Source organism: Neovison vison, chromosome 9 (assembly GCF_020171115.1).
Source record: "Neovison vison isolate M4711 chromosome 9, ASM_NN_V1, whole genome shotgun sequence".
Classification (NCBI taxonomy): domain Eukaryota; kingdom Metazoa; phylum Chordata; class Mammalia; order Carnivora; family Mustelidae; genus Neogale; species Neogale vison.
This window is the reverse complement of record NC_058099.1, coordinates 8,060,327-8,076,961: the sequence shown is the minus strand read 5'-3', so window position 1 is coordinate 8,076,961 and position 16,635 is coordinate 8,060,327. Positions and strand designations below refer to the sequence as shown.

At 56.4% G+C, this 16,635-nt stretch overlaps 1 protein-coding gene across 7 annotated transcripts in view; it reads left to right on the top strand.

Annotated features, from left to right (window-relative positions):
* The window catches only part of RALGPS1 (Ral GEF with PH domain and SH3 binding motif 1), a 273,218-nt gene that overhangs the window by 226,646 nt on the left and 29,937 nt on the right, over nt 1-16,635 (top strand). For 6 of the 7 annotated variants that reach the window (XM_044264877.1, XM_044264876.1, XM_044264880.1 and 3 more), the window contains exon 12: nt 1,349-1,416. In XM_044264877.1, coding sequence (XP_044120812.1) covers nt 1,349-1,416 — 68 coding nt within the window. Of the gene's footprint in view, nt 1-1,348; nt 1,417-12,895; nt 12,950-16,635 lie in introns of those variants that run through there. The other variant, XM_044264881.1, reaches the window with a different exon arrangement.

The following is a 16,635-nucleotide window of genomic DNA, read 5'->3' as shown; positions in this document are numbered from 1 at the left end:
CTTAGATACTCATCTGATCCTTGATTGGTCCCCTAGGACCCCAGTCTCCCTTTCCATCTTACTCCTTTGTGTCATCATCTCATTTTTCAGGGCTTGCTTTTTCAACCCTTGGGGGGTCACACTTGGGGAGATTTCCTTGTGTCCCTTGGGGCTGCCTCCTGGGCTGAGTAACCTAGGCACTGCTCAATTCCTTTCTCTTTCCTTCTTTGTGTGAGAGGATGTTTGCTAAGTTGCCGTACCATTTCTTTTTGTCTTGCTCCCATTTGAGAAGCTCCATCTGGATATTCCATGGCTCCAATGCAGGGAGGTGACATCTGACCCTGCTTCCATATGTGTGAGGTGGGCTGGCTTTTCCTCCTGCCATGCTGTGAGGTTAGGGTGCTTTGTCTCTCCGTTCTTCTCTAGCCTGGGGGAACGCAGGGCTCAGGCTCCAAGGAGGCAGGGAGCAGGCGGTGTGTTTTAGATATGGGGGCTCTATTAAAAGGCCTGTATCAGGGTCTCCCCGACCTCGTTGGAGGCTGTATCCCATTCCAGAAAGGGGCACCTTTGGGTTTCAAATCACCCCCTCAGTGGAACCTTCATTTCTGCCAGAGTATCCACCATGTTGTCCGTTCCTTTCATACGTTTCTTGCCAACATCTGGTGCCAGTCTGAAGAGGGAGAAGTAGGGACGCCTGCTCAGACGTACCAAGACACCGCAGAGGGCAGGATACTGGAGCCTTGCTGTCGCACCTCTTGGTCAGACTCCACAATCCTCTTTTTCTCTCCTTGGCTGCAAGTTTCTGAAGTACATGGCTTCAGTTCAGCCCCTTTTCTTATTGAGTTGCAGCTGGTAAGTTCTACTCCTAAGGCTTTATAATTTCTTGGGAGAAGGGGAGTCTGCCATCTGACTTCACTCCACCATTTTCATCCAGAAGTTCTTAATCAGTGCTTAAAATAATAATAATATTATTATTATTATTAATAATACTGAGGTGCCAGTCCTCCTAACGAGTCCATGGTCTTGTCTCTCTGTGGCATCTGAGAAGGGGGGGGGCACTGTAATGATTGAAAACCCTGATTTCAGGTCAGACAGTCCTGGGTTGGATTATGTGCCCTGCTACTTGCTAGCCCATGAATTTGGGGAGCTACTTAACCTTGCTACTGTTTCCTCATCTGGTAGGTGGGGACAATAAATGTACCGAGTCCCCAGGCTTGTCTTGAGATCTAGAACAGACCCCAAAGCGCTCCTGGGCTCCGAGGCTCTAGCTCTTAGCAGCAGTCCTGTCTCCTGACTCCAGACACACATGTGATCAGTCCCCTCTGATACACCGGAGCCCCTCTGATTGCATGAATATCTTTGTTTCCAGACTGTCACTCCGAATTGAACCTGGAAGCAGCTCTCCGAGACTGGTCTCTTCCAAGGAAGATCTCGCAGGTACTGTAGCCACGTCGAGTGGGGACACACCCACTCATGGCCCAGGCCGGGGCTGGCCCTGACCGTGGCATCAAGGGCACAGTGGAGTGGCAAGTTGCCAGACTCCATGGACCTAGCAGCCCTTGCGCACCAACCTTCCAGGCTCCTAATCCACGGGGCCCCTCTAGGTCACCTCTGGGCTGGGGTTCCCTCAAAGAGCCTGGGACCCAACAGCCCCAGGAGAGGCCAGGTCAGAACCCCAGGCTGGGAACATGCACAGAGCAGAGAAAACTTCTCCGAGTCCCTTGGGCCCTTAGCATTGGTCCTGCTGTCTGGGCTCGGGTTGATGCGACCTGGAGGGGAGCGGCGGCACGGGATGCCTGGGGACGTGGTGCCTCCGGACACGGGCGGCTCACCCACCTGGAGCTTCAGCTTTACTCACACATTTGGGACACACAGAGTGTCCCTAGTGATTAAGGGGGCTGGGGACAGGGTACCCATCAGACGGACGTAGGTAATAGCAGCAGGATTCTAAAGTAGCTGCTGAGGGTCAGAGAAGGAATGGTAGCAAACACTAACCATTCAGGACTTTCTTCAGCAGATGATGCCAAAATTCTGGAGCAGAGTAGGCTCCGATCAAAAGCTTTCTGCCCTTGAGTCTCCTTCAAATTAGTTTGAGTAAGAGGCCTCTGCTGCCTTACCTGGCTAATGTGCCTTAGTGGGATAAGCCAAGTCTCTGGCCTTCCCCACGTGCCAAGAAGTCCCCACAGTCACACTTTCTTTCTACCTTCTGGACGGTGCCAGAGGATGCATCTCCTAGTGCCCCTTCCTGCTGTGGGCTTCTATTACCTCTGCCCCTGCCATGGCCGGGCCGTTCCCACTTCCCTCTCCCCGCACGCAGGAGCCGCTGAGCAGGGAGGGATGTAGGGGGGGGGAGGCTGCTATGAGCCAGGCACTTACAGTGAGCCAGGGACCCAGGGAAACAAGGCAGAGACCTGCCCATGGGGAGCTTAGGCTTTAGCAGGGAGATAGGCAGCAAGGCCCTGAGGGGCCAGCACAGCGCAAGAAGAGAGATGGCAGAGGGAAGGGCTTAGCCTTCGCTTACGGGGCCAGCTCTCCTCTCTCTAGCGACTCTCTCCATCCACAGGCCAAACTTGAGCCTCTTCTCTGCCTGAGAGAAGCAGGACCTCTGGAAAGTTCCTCAGCCAGGCCCCTTGCACATGCCTTGAATGCCTTTCCTTCCTGTTTCCATGGTTGGCTCTTACTCATCGTTCTAAACTCAGAGAGACTTTATTTCAGCTCTTTGTTTCATTATGACACCCCCATTTGTAATTATTCTCTTTTTCTCGTCACTGGGCCTTACTTAGTTCCCAAAGACCCATCCCAGCGGATGAGCCTCCAGCATCCGTGCTGGAGGCTTGTGCTCAATGGACGCTTGGGCCTCCCAGGGTTCACGGGCGAATGGGTGAAAGGAAGGAAGGACCGGGCTGAGGCTCCGGGTGAGCCTTTGGCGCGCACTGGCCTGGAGCGCAAGTGGGGTCTGATTGCTGGAGCCTCATGGTGGCACCCCAGAGAGCCTCCTCCTCCCCGCTGCCCTGCACACCGCCTGCAGCCCGGGCCCGCTCCTCTGCCGGCCTTGCCTCCCGAGTCTCAGCCATTTGGCAAGCCTGTGGGCCGCTTGTTACCAGGCCAGATGGCACCAGAGGCCTCCCCTTTCCTCTAGGCATCTGTCTGACCCCGAAGGTCCCTTCACTTGACCAGCACCTGCCTCATTCCCTCCTTCCTGAGGAAGGGACCAGGGACCCCGCTGCCCCCAGGCCAGCTCTGCACTGAGCACCACCTGCTCCTCCTGCTAGGCCGGAGCCTGTGGACCAGCAGCCAGGCTCGGAATACTAACTCTGCTCGTTGGGGGCCTCAGGAACTGACCCCCTCACTGAGGCCTGGGCAGGAAAGGAGGAGCTGTATGACTTTTGACCCCTGCCTAGGATGGAAACGGGGCCTGGGAGCCAGGACCCCGCCCCTGGCCCAGCCTCCTCAGGGTCTGCCAGACTTTCCTGTTTTAGCCACTGTCCGCTCCATCGGCTCTGCCATTTATTAGCTGTGGGAGGTCAGAACCCAGCAAGTCCTGCCAGCTTCGGTCAGAATCCAGGCAGCGAAGAGAATTCCTGCCCCACACTTGCCCCAGCTCACACGAAGAGACTTTAATGAAGCTGAAATGGGTAAAGCACAGTGAGGCGCCGGCCCCCTCAGCTGAGGGACCTGGAAGAGAGAAAGTGTCACCAACTCTGTGATTGCTGAGCTGAGGGGGACTCAGCGATCGAGGGAGCAAACAGAACAGTCGATGTACCCGCCAGGCCTCAGTTTCTCCATCTGTAAAGTGCGCCTCATAATGCTTCCCTCCCACGGTTGTTGTGGGAATTTGTTCAGACCCCGTGTGTGAGACAGCCCAAGTGCGGACACACACAGCCTCTCACCGAGTGTGTCTTTGCTAGGATGCTGTCATTGTCGTCAGTGTTGACTGTGCCTCCGTCACTGAATCAGCCTTCAGCTGTTCGTGAAACGTCACCACCTCGGGTGCTTTTCCTGCCGCCAGACCCCCCTGCCTCGTCCCCGCCCGGGTCAGGCCCCCGCTACACCAGGGTTGGCAAACTCTGGCCCACACCCAGCCCACCCCTGTTTTCATGTTGGAGCACGCCACACCCATCCGTTGACATATTGTCTGTGTCTGCTTTCCGTGACAGTGGCACAGTTGAGTGGTTGGGACAAAGACCCTATGGCCTCCAAAGCCTAAAATATTCACCATCTGGCTTTTTGCAGAAACTCTGCCAACCCAGCGTTGTATACTCTTGTGAAGCTGGTCTTTCTCGGCAGCACTTCCCCGTGGGGATCAGAGTGTTACCTGTGCACATTTGTCCCCCATCTGCCTTTCCCCCAGCGTAAGGACCCTGTCGGGCGTCCCCAGGGCCTGGCACATAGGGGCCCTGGGGAAGTAGCCGCACCGGCCCGGCCTCTGAGCCCCTGGCCCGAGCCTTCAGGCACTGGGCTCTGGGAGGCAGCTCCGGGGCTGCGGACCGCTGACTGCTGACTCCACACTCCCGCGGAAGTGCTGAGGCGGCACTTTTCACACCGTGGTGCGAGCCCAGCTCACAGGAGTGTTTTCCACCAGCTTTCCAAAGCCCTGGCTCCCGCCCTGGAAGCAGGATGTTAAGGTTTTCATTGATCACCAGAGGGCCCGGGAGTGTCTGGAAGGCTTCCGAAGTGCTCAGTGGTCCTGGCTTCCCACCCGCAGCCTCGAAGCGTCTCAGGCGCTGCTGCAGCCTGGGGCAGCCGAGGGGTCCTGCGGAGGGCGGGACCAGAGGGGCAGCTCCCGGGAGGCCTTCCCCCATCTGGCAATCAGACCGGGCTGCGTGGCAGGAGCCCGGCCGGGCCCAGGGACAGGAATGTGCCTCTTGCAGTCCCAGGAATGGGAGGAACGCAGCCTCCCTCTGCTCCTCAGGATGGGGGGGGTTAAGCTACAGCTCCAGGCTCCTTTCCAGCAGTCAGACACCCGCCCCCACACCTGCCAAGGAGAGGACCCGAGATGCCTTCATGGGTTCATGCACTCAGGACATCCGGGGCCTGCTGTGACAGGCCCTTGCCATGAGCCAGCTACCCAGGGAACAAGGCAGAGACCTGCCCACACGGAGCTTAGGCTTCAGCAGGGAGACAGGCAGCAAAAGCCATGAGGGGGCCGGGAGGCATGGCACAGGAAGGAGCCAGAGGAGGCCAGTGTGAGCATGACCAAGATGGTCGGTGGGCTCCTTGACCCTTCCATGCGGCTGTGCCCACTTCTCTCACCAGCTCGCCTGCCTCAGGCGCTGAGACCTGCTGACCCAGCCCTGAGAGCAGCTGGGGCTTGAGTCTCTCAGAGGCCTTGGTTAATGTCAGTGTGGTCCCAGGCTGAGTCTGTGCCCTTCGTGTCTGTGAGGGCCCCTGTGCCCCACAGAGAGCTGCCCACCCTCCACCCTAGGGAGTGACCGCGCCGGCAGCTCTGCACCAGCAAACAGTCTGTGAGAACAGATATGGAGAGACCTTCTCAGTTTCTGGGCTATGGAGGCAAGAGGGCCAGGAATGCCACGTTTTCAACCCCCCCCCATATGTAATGTTTCGTTTATATAAATGAACTAATATTTTCCTGGAGAGCAAAAATCATAAAGAACGTTGACCCCCAGAGAGGGCAAGTCATGTTTGTGTGTGCCTTGGAACCAATGAAGACATTTCCAGATTCTGTTAGCCCGCCTCTGCGTGGCTGAACCAGCTGACAGGTTTTCTCTCAAAAGTCCTTGGCAGCAGAGCAAGGCCATGGAAAATCTCAGCACGGGCCTCGGGTTTCTGCGCTCCTACCTTCGGACCTGCGCTCCACATGCTTCTGTGCGTTTCTGGTCTTACTGCCTTTTGGGGGAAAGCCCTGCTTCGGAGTCAGGCAGACCTGACTTCATGGCATGGCTCCGGCACTTCTTAGGTGGGGCCTGGGGCCATCAGCTTACTCCCTCCGAGCCTCGGTTTTCTTGTCGGTGACACGGCCGTAGGACTAAATACTTCACATGGTCTTACCTCCTGGGACTGCTGGCTCATGGCCCGCATGGGGCAGACTCTGGTGCTACCCTCATGGAGGGACAGCATGACACAGCCAACAGAGCAGGGGACAGGGTGCCGGAGGGCCCTGCCCTCAAGTCCGACTCAGCACTCACCAGCTGAGCTGAGTACCACCGCTGATGGCCAGACACTTCAGAACCTAGTGGCCCAGAACCAGTTTTCATTACAGGCACAGGCTCTGTGGCTCAGCAAATAGAACAGGACACAGCCAGGATGGCTTGTCTCTGCTTCACAGTATCTGGGGCCTCAGTCAGAAGGACTTGAAGATTGAGAGGGTCTCAGTGGCTAGGGGCTGGAATCCTCTGGATGCGTGTGGTGCTGGCCGTTGGCAGGACCATAGCTGGAGTAGATCGCACATACGTGTGGCTCCCACATGGCCTGGGCTTCCTTACCGTGTGACAGCCTGAGTCCCCAGCTCCTACGTGGCAGTGTTCCCCCAGAGCAAGTGTCCCAAGAGCAGGGTCGAAGCTGCGTCAGCATCTGTGTGACGCCCCCCCCGACCCGAGAAGTCACGTGGCCTTGCTTTTGCCATGCTCTGTTGGTCAGGGCAGTCACACAGGCTCACCCAGGTCCAAGGAGAGGGGACGCAGACCTGACCACTCAACATGGGCAGTGTGGAGAATTTGCAGGCGTGTGTTAAACCACCACACCAGCTGGTTCATGCTGGTTCATGCTAGGGAAACAGAGGCTCAGAGGTGATGGAGATGGTGGTGGCAGCGGCCGTGGCCGTGGCTGGGACCCTTTGAGCTCGTACTCGCTGCCAGGCACTGTTGGAAGCATTCCCTGTGTGTTGACTCAGGATCCTCACACCTACCCTGTGCGGTGAGGGCCGAGAGCCTTGTTCTGTAGGAGGAGGTCCTGGGGCACTCACCCCCTCATCTCGCGGATGGAAGAGGGAGCAGAACCAGCTGCGGAGCCTAGGGGTCTGGACTGGTCACCTGTATCCCCTGCATGGAACAAGCAGGATGCCCTTGAGGGTCCCAAGCACCTTGGGCTCTGCCCCCATTGCCCTTTGTGCCTGTGTGGTACAGTCAGAGAAGGTGCAGTGTCTGTGCCGTCATTGCTGCCTTGGATGCCAAACCTGGCATATCCAGGCCTTTCCTAGAGAGACTTTTGAGTCACATACTGTCCCTGCGTGGCTCTTAGAAGGCCGGTTCTGTGTAAGAACCACAACTCCAAACCTGATTTGGCATTAAATCTTCTTCACTGCCCCTGGCTGGGGCCTGATCTCTCGTGGTCAGGGTTGGGGGTGCTTGGCCCTTCTCCCCGCCGGGACTGTCTCTGTCTCCGTTGGCTTGCTAACCTCGGGGCGTGGGGCAAAGAACACAGTCTTAGCAGTGGGCACTGCTGTCTTGGACCCTTCGGTTGACAGGTGCTGTACGGATGTCCTCACATGAGCACTTTCACGGGTTTTTCAGAGGTCCCACGGGGCCCTTGGCTGGGGCGTGCGCCCGTCTGTTCTGGGACCACGGCAGTCCCTTCACAGAGTCTGTGCACCCGGCCGGCTCCTTGCAGCTTGATTTCCTGCAAGCCCTTACCTCCAGGCCAGCTCTTCTCACAGGGCGGTGGGAGGCCACACCTCGCCTTGTCCTGACAGACCTGCAAGTGCAGCTAACCCTGGTGTGGCCACCGCTGTCCTCTGGCTGGGGCCGTGTGGGCTCCCATGCCTGAGGAAGGCACTCGGAGTCGCCTGGCTCTCCTGGCTGCCAGGGACATATGTCTAGCTCCCCAGTGGAGTCCTCCCCCTCCACTGGAGAGTAGTGAGCAGAAGATAGCACTGCATGGGCGGGGGTGGGGACTCCCCCTTGCATAGCCCCCCCCCATAGCTTTTTTCGATTCTCAGAATGGGTAAAGGGGCTTGGGGGAGGCGCCCAAGAGCCGAGAAGCCCGTGTCTGCCTCTCCACTCTGGGAGCTCACATCTGCTCTGTTCCTCGTCTCTCGTCTTAGTAGCCTGCTATGTCAGGGTCAAGCAGAGGAACAGAGACACCAGCCCACTTTGGTCCCACTCCTCTGCCCCTCTGTGGCCCAGCCCCACACTTGGCACTAGTGGCTTCCCGGGGCTGCTCGCTCTGGCTCCAGGGAGAAAGCCTCTGGTTGAAGGGGGTTGGATGCCGTTTTTCAGGAAGAAATGAAGCGGGGCATTCTGAATGATGTGTGAGCCAGATCCTGGCTCACGACAAGGACCCGTGAGAGCTGCGTGTGTGAGAAACAAAGAATATGTGTGAATGTAACAGTGACCGGCTTCCAGGCTCGCCCATGAAGCCTGGCCTGAGAGAGCTTTCTGTGCGCAGGGCCCCATGTCCCCGAGCGTTGGAGGGCAGCCCCAGGGAGGGCCCCGCTCTGGGCACGGGGCGCGCAGCACACTCCGTAAAGAAGCCAGGAGTCCCACAACTCCCTTCACCATGACTCCATCGGGAGCCTCGGATCCGGCCATGGCCACTCCCCTTCTCCAATGCAGAGAGGAGACGCCGAGAGCACCGAGCTCCCGGCAGCCCAGGCAGAGGCTGGACTGGAGCTCGACTCTTGTGACTCCGAGTCCCCTCTGCCACAGCTGCCTCCTGTTAATGTCCAGCGTGCAAGACTTGGAAAGTAGCCTGTGAGCGGCCGCCGTCTGCCAGACTGCTTCAATCGGGCAGTGCCGACCCAGGGCAGGGACGCGGATGCTGCTGGAAACCCGTGGGAACGAGGCTCCCTGTCCTCCTCTGCAGAGCCCGCCCCTCTGTAGCCAGAACCCCGCGCCTGGCGCACTCGGGCCGGGACAGCCCCCACCTCCCTGAGCTGGTGCTGCTGGTAGGAGACTCTGGCCAACAGGAAACTGCATCTCGTTCCTTACTTACAAGTGCGTGGGTGTCGTGAGCGCAAGTGCAGGCTGCCGGAGAGTGAGGGACTGGAGGGCCTGGCCCCGAGGATGAGGGTCACCGCGCTCTCGGAGAACTCAGGAGAACTCAGGACACGTGCGCCAGCAGCACGGGGCCTGCCTCTCAACGGAAGCCCTTCCATCGCTAATCGAACCACTGGCAAAGGGGGCAGGTCAACAGTTCTTGCCTCCGTTTCTCCCTTCTCCTGAGAGAACCGTCTGGTTGAGTGGAAGGTTGTTTCTGGAGCGTTTCAGTCTTGCCTGCTGTGGTCCACATGGGTGGGCAGAGGAGGACGCTGGCTCCTGGTGCGGGCCAGCCGACTCAGGTTTAGGCTAGGCCCCTCCAGCTTGCTCCCCCTAGAGACCCAGACCCAAGGGAAGGAGAGCGTGTTGCAGCCCTGAAGATGGGTGCTGCCTGCACAAGGTGCCTCTGGGGGAGAAGCGGTGACAGCCAAGGATGGGGCTGCTGCCCCGGAAATCAGTGCATTGCTTCTAACGCCTTCCATTAGACTTACAAGTGAAGCCCAAGTCATTCTCTTCTTGCATCTAAAATGACATTTGTCTCAGATATTTGTTCTGTTGACCCTGGATCTACACAGGTTCCTTTTTAGCCTGTCCCTTCTTCTCATCCCACAGACACTGTTCTGTCCCAGTTCTAGCTGAGTTTCCAACTCTGGCTAATTTTGCCCACTCCTGGGGCTCCACACACCCCTATCTGCCTGCATCCGTCCCCGGTGCCATCTGTCTCCTGAACACCACACCCAGCGGCCTCCAGACATCAGTCCCAGTCTGAACTTCCCATCAGCCCCACAGGCCTGCTTCCTAAGTGAACAGCAGCAGCCTCCACCGAGGCTGTCCTGAGCCCCTCTCCCGCCTCACCCCTGCTGGTCCACCTCCTACCCACCTGCCATCCTCATCTCTCCTTCCCGGACTGTCATTCTGGCCCCATCCATGTGCTTTTTTAGCCAGAGTGTGCTTTGTAGGGTACAAATCTGAGCACATCACCACCCCTCCTAAAAATCTCTCCACCTTCCGCTCAGTAAACTCCAGCCTCCTCCCAGTAAACTCCAGCCTCCTCCCGTGGCCCTCCCACTCTGGCCACCGCCCCCCACCCCCACCCCCACCCCCACCCCAAGCACAGTCCCCGCCCTCAGCTCTTCTGCCAGGCTGGCTCCCTGCAGTTTCTCTAGTAGCTTCTGTTTTCTGTCATCTCGGGGTCTTTGCTCTTTTGCTGCTGCGTCTGCATACGCCACGGCGGCGGCTTGGGCCAGCCTGGATGTCAGACCCGCCAGCTCCTCTCCGACCTTCCGGTGTTCTCAGATGCGCAGCTCACAGCTCTGCTGCTCACCAGCTGCTGGCCCAGGCAAGCTCCTTAATCCTTCTAACCTCAGGTCCCACATGGTGGCGTCGAGATTACAACCAGGCCTGGGAGGCCGTGTTATTGCACCCATGTGAAGCCTTTAGCACAGTTTCTGGCCCCCACAGATGTGCAAAGGTCAGCTGCTACCATCACCACCATCGCCACTGACATGGTCGTCATGCCACTGGTGTAGTGACTGCTGTGAACGGACCTGTTATCTTTCTTTCGATCCAGGCGTGTGTCCTATTGGTGTAGTCACTGCTATTATCATATCTGTTTTCTTCTTTCCTCCTGTCAAAGCCTGTGTCCCTCCTGGGTGTAATGACCTACATACTTGTCTTTCTTGCCCACTTGACTGTAAACCCCATGAAAGCAGAACACGAGTTCCCTAATCCAATGTGGCTGATCAGCATGTGGCTCAGGGCTGGCTCCGGGTCAGAAAACACTTGCTGCAGCAAGGAGGGAGGGATGCTGTATCATTTCCCCTTCACAGGGAGCCTGCCAGGTCGGGCCACTCTTCCTGTTTTGCAGACGTAGCATGAGGCTCAGAGGTGCCAGGTGACTTGCCCAAGGTCACTCAGCCTGCAAGTGGCCAATAACACCGGAGCCCAAGTCCATCTGCCTCTGGATCCTGGGTTCTTAGGACCATTCATCACCCCGACTCCCGCCCACTGCAAAGCCGTTGTTAGAAGGCCCTGTGCTCTTTTCTCTTCCAATCAATGAGTGGTCTGTTGGGCAGCCTGTTGGTTTCTTGAGAGAAACGTAATGAAAACCAGATTTTTTTTTTTCAACACGATATCTCGTTCCCCACAGAGACTGTCAGTTCTCATATGTTCCAATAAAACTGCTAAAGAAACAGCCACTTAAAGAGCTTTAAAGATTATTCATGGAAAAATTATGCTGAGGAAAAAGAGAGCAATCCTCTGACATAGTCAAGCCACATGGTCAATTTTTCCAGCTGTTCGTGCCATATCGGGCCGGGCAGCAGGGACCACACTCCGCAAAGCAAGGCCAGAACCCCAGCTCATTATCACCGCCCTTACCCCTGCCCTTGCCCCAGGGGACATGGAGAAACAAACTTGCCAACCGCCCAGCTCAGAAACGGCCCCAGAAGACACGTGTCTCTGGTGCTGTCACGTGGTGGCCACCCCAGGCTTAGTGGGGCCGGAACGTGAGGCCTTTCGGTAGCCGAGAGCGTCACTTACTGGCAGAGAAGCCACCCCCGTCCCGAAGTCCCAACTGAATGGAAATTCTTCTGCTTCAGCGTCAGACCAGGCTATTGGTCAACAATGCAGGGGGTGGGAGTGGCCGAGACCCGGGGCACCCAGAGCAGCATCAGCTTGGACGCTGGACCCGGGCAGATCCAGCCTCTTCTGCCTGGGCCTCCTACCCTTCCCCTCGGCTGGGCTGAGGGCCATCTGAGGCCAGTCAGGCCTCCCAAGGCCGTGCAAAGCAGCAGGAAGAGGGAGGCGGATCTGGGCCTTGTCCTGGTGGGAGAATCAGAAGCCCAGCGGAAGAAACCAAGGGCATATCCACAGGCCTGGGGAGCAGCACACGCGAGTCAGAGCCAGGATGTGGGGAGCACCTGGAGGCAGGGGAGAAAGGAGTGAGCAGGAGTGAGTGGAACAGCCACCGACGTTACCAGAAGAGCTTTGGGGGTCCAGCTCTCTAGGCTCAGCCCAGCACGCTCAGCCAGCTGAGGGAACAAGGCCAGCACCCCTCCAGCGCGTGACCTCATGTGCCTCAGATGTCTCTTTAAAATGGCGACTGTAAAATTGCCAGGTGCCTATGAGTTGATGAAGTAGGATGTTGAAGTGCTGGGACAAGCCTGCCATGCAGCTGGCGCATAATAGATGTTTGTCCTCTCCACCTTAACCTGCAAGTGTAGCAGTTGGACCTTTTGCAACACACGCTTCCTGGAGGAAGTGCCACCTGCTTCTATTGGATCACCTCAAATGTGACACTGTTTTTTCTGCCTCAGGTTTTCAGTAACACCCGACCTTCGAACTGCTAGACCTGCGCCCTCCCTCCCTGTCCCGCCCCCACTGGGAGAGCCGTGTACCCCTGGGCTCAAGTCCGTCACAGGCTGCTGCATGCGCCCTACCTTTCCCACCTATGAGCCAGGGCTGCTGGGAGAAGCCCCGACGTGGAGGGCAGCACACCCCACACCTCGGTCCCCGGCCCCGGGCACGGAACACTTGACCGTGATTATCACCGTCATTATTACTGTGACAGCACAGGGAGTCGAGTTCTAGTTCAAACCACAGGGGCTGGAGCAGTGCAAGCTGACCTTTACAAAACACTTTCTAAACCCATGGTGGGAGCCAGGGTGACTCAGTCAGTGTAATCCCGCGGCCATGCCACTGATAAACAAGGCGAATTCCGCCCTCCGCATGGATTCACTTATTGAGCAATAAGTGCAAAACAAAAACAAACCAGGACGGCCTCCATTCTTCCCTTTCCTCTCTGGGGCAGCCACATGAGATGTTTCCTCCAGGCCTGAGCTTGCTTTTGTCCCAGCTTTTGCACAGAATGTCTTCACTGGGGTGCGCGTGCGGGCCACCTGGAGAGCAATGGCCAGACACCCTTGAAGCCAATGAAATCAGAACCTTTGGGATGGGCCCCAAGAAACCCCATTTCTCTCCAGATGCCTCTGCTCCATCCCCCGGTGAACTGGGCTGATGATGGCGTGGACCGCCTTGTGGGAAAAGATGCCCGCACTCAGCTGAAGTACGTTTCAGTACCTGCACATGCTCCTCCAAGGCCTTCCACGGACCGTGTCTGGTTGGTAAAGTCCAGGCCCCGCCTCTCGGGTGTCCCTGTCATGGATCCATCTGTCAGAGCCCGCTTCTGAGATACCTCAAGCAGCCTGGAACTGGAACATGGTTTGCATGTTCTAAAATGTTTACACAGATGGCATCACGCCTCAATGTAAACACCCTTTTGCACCTTACACTTTCCACTTCTAGGTGCTTCTAGGATTTAATACCTATAAACCCGGTTTCTTCGCGGTTTTCCTGCTCTGTAGAATTTGCTGGATGAATAGACCACAGCTCATTCATCCATTTCCCCCCTGAGGGCCGTGTGGACTGTTGCCCCTCTTCTGCTATTAGACACAGTGCTACGTAGCACATCCTTGTGCATGCATCTCCTTGTGCACATCTGCAGGTATTTGCTGAGGGCGGATTCCTCAAGTTGGAACCACCTGCACGCAGAGCCACGGCACCTTCACCTTCACTCGGCATTGCCGCTTTCCAAGTATTGGGCACTCCTGTGAGCCCCAAACTAGCATCCCCCTCCTCTCACATCCTAGCCAGCATTTGACATCGTTAGGCTAATTAATTTTTACAATATAATAAGGTAAGAGAGTTTTTTTTCTCACTTTTGCTATATAATTTGCATTCCTGTTATCCCCAGTGAGGTTAAGCACGTCTCCTTGTAGTGATTGGTCACATGGGTTCCTCTTTTGTGAATTTCCCATTTGTATCCTTTACCCATTTTCTCTGTATGGTTTGTCTCTCTTCACTGACACTTGAAATTCTTCATGTATCTCAACACGGATCCTTTGCTAGTGATGTGGTGATCGAGCTCTTCTCCCAGACTACAACTTGCCTTTTAACATCGTTTTTGCGGTCTTTTATTTGTTTGTTTGTTTTGGAGAAGAAATGTTTCATTTCATTTCATCTCATTTCAAAATTTTATTTATTTATTTGACAGACAGAGAGCACAGTGGGCAGAGCAGCAGGCAGAGGGAGAGGGATAAGCAGGCTTTCTGCTCAGCAGGGAGCCCGATGTGGGGCTTGATCCCAGGACCCTGGGATCATGACCTGAGCTGAAGGCTGATGCTTAACTGACTGAGCCAGCCAGGCGCCCCTGTATTCAATTTTTTTTGTCCTTTAGGGTTTATGCTTTTCGTTTCTTCCCCCAAGGTCATAAAGATTGCCTTGTATTTTTTTCCCAGTAGTCTCACATTTTTGCTTTTCACATTCATGACATGAATCCGCTTGTGTAATATAAGGTGGGCGGACTCTAATTTCATCTTCCTCCAAATGGGGCCCAGCAGTTGTAGTGCCTTATACTGAACAGACCCTCCCTTCCCCACTGATGTGTAATTCCCCCACCATGAAGAAGCAAATCTGGGCTCTCCCTTCTGATTTACTGAACTGTTTCTCTATCCCTGCCCCAAGACCAAACTCTGTGAATTACTGTTTGTGTTTTGTTCTGCTATCTGGTAGGGCGAGGCCTTTACTATTCTTAAGAACTGTTTTGGCTACTTCGTCTTTATTTTTCCAACAAGATTTTAAGATTAGCTTAAATGGCCAGGTCAGGCAGTGTGTGAACACCCCATGCCCTCAGCAGTTGCAAGCAAGAAGATGGTGTGTCCGGCTTCTCCTTTTTTCAGACACTCCTGAAGCCATATGGGGGTTGGACTTCAGAGGCAGAAGACAAAGTGTAGGGACTCAGACCAGGCAGTGACATGAGTGATGGGTGCGAGGAAATGTGCAAAATCTGGGGGCCTTTGCGATTGTGTATGGCAAGCAAAGAGGAGATAAGAAGAGAAGAGGCAAGTCACAGTCTAGGAGAAGCCGAAATGACCCCACCTTCTAGGCCAGGTGGCGGAGTGTCCAGAGTTGAAAATAGAGGAGGAGGCTCCAGGTTCAGCCTTCACTGAGCTGAAGTTGGGACACCTTACCGAAGTTCAGATGGAAATGTCCTGGGTCTATTGGTTTCAGGCTCAGAAAAGTGTCCATTTCAGACTCATCAGCATATCTGGTGAGATAGATTAAATCAAAATCAGGAGCCAAAGAGGGAAGCGTGTGTAGAGAACACAAGCATGAGAGCTTGTTGGAGGATAAGCAGCCCACGGAGGAGCCAGAGCGACAGTGGTGAAGATGGACGGAGAGAGGCAGGAGAGTGAGACACGTGGACACCCAGGACATACGGTGCTTCGAGAAGGACCGCTCACTGGCACCAGATGCCACAGGCGCTGGTGAGAAGGACAACGGTGTTCATTAGTTTCGCAAAAAGGAGGTCAATGGCAATGTCACCGGTGTGGAAACCAGATTTCAGTGACTTGAAGGCTGGGTGTGGAGGACAGAAGCAGAGCTGGAGGAGCACGGCCCCCTGACGGGGCACGACTGGCTGGGAGGAAGACGGGGCCAAGGGACCTTATTTCCCAGAGAAGGAGAGACAAGGGTGTGTTTAGAGGGCGGGGGAAGGGGCCAGGGACAGCATGGCAGGTGATGGCGTGAGTTCTCCGAGGGAGCAGGGAGAACAAGCCCCGGGCCCAGCAGGGAGCCGCGTGTGGGTGTGGCCACCGGTGACAGTCGCAAGCAGCACCAGACAGCCACGGGTTCCTCATGGAAGTAGAGAGCAGCATTGCTTGCAAGGGAGAGGTCCACAAGCTGCGCAAGGGGCTCGAGGACAGAGGGGTTGGTGGTGGGGCGCGGGGGTCTGGGGGATCAGGTGTGTGTGCACTGTGGGTTGTGGACGGGAGGCAGAGGTGAGCCAACGGCGGGGAGCGGGAAGTCCGCGCCCCGGACGGGGTGTTCACCTGCCTCCTGAACCTTCCAGAGTACCAGGAGGGAGCTAGGCTTTCTTCAGTGACAGGCTGGGAACAGGGCTCAGTATTTAGGACATGAAAATGAGGATGAGCCAGGCGTGCTGGAGGACAGGGGGCCCTTAGGCCCCGTGTGGATCTGCGGCGTCTTGTGGTGGAGGGTCTGGTGGACCTCACAGGCCCTGCAGGGAAGCTCGCCCGCGTGGCTGGGCAGCAGCCTGTTGGCTCGCTGTGTGTCGATGTGCTGTGCAGGGAGCGGCCAACTCCTTTGTGGAAGCGCGGGCTCTTAACTTCCAGCATCTGTCCTGGGTAGCTAAGGCTAGACTAGCATCTGGGGTCCCCTCCCTTCAAGACTTTCCTTCCCAAGCCGCAGAAATAAAAGGGTACAATAGTGGTCAGGACCATGCCCCTCCAACTGCATAGCCCAGGACGTGGCCACATAAAGGGTTCTGCCTCGGTCTCCACACTCGGCACCCAGTGCAGTTTGTGGCCCCAGCACCCCCCACCCCGCTCTCATGACTGACTGACTCCATGGCTAAGGCTGAGGAGGACATGGTAGTAATTACCAGAATCAAACAAGTAGGAGCACTGTCTGTGAGACTCCACATACGTGACCTCATGACCTCCCAACCACCTGCAAGGTCAGTCAGCTGAGTTACTCCTGCTTTTCAGATGAGGAACCCGAGGCTCAGGGATCAAGTGAAATAACCTGTCCAAGGTCACCTGCCAGCAACGGATAGGCCTGGCGTCTCAGCCCCTGCCTCCCTAGCCATGGCCTACCGCAGGAAAGCCACTGCCTCCCCGAGAAGCCCCCCATCCCCTTTGGC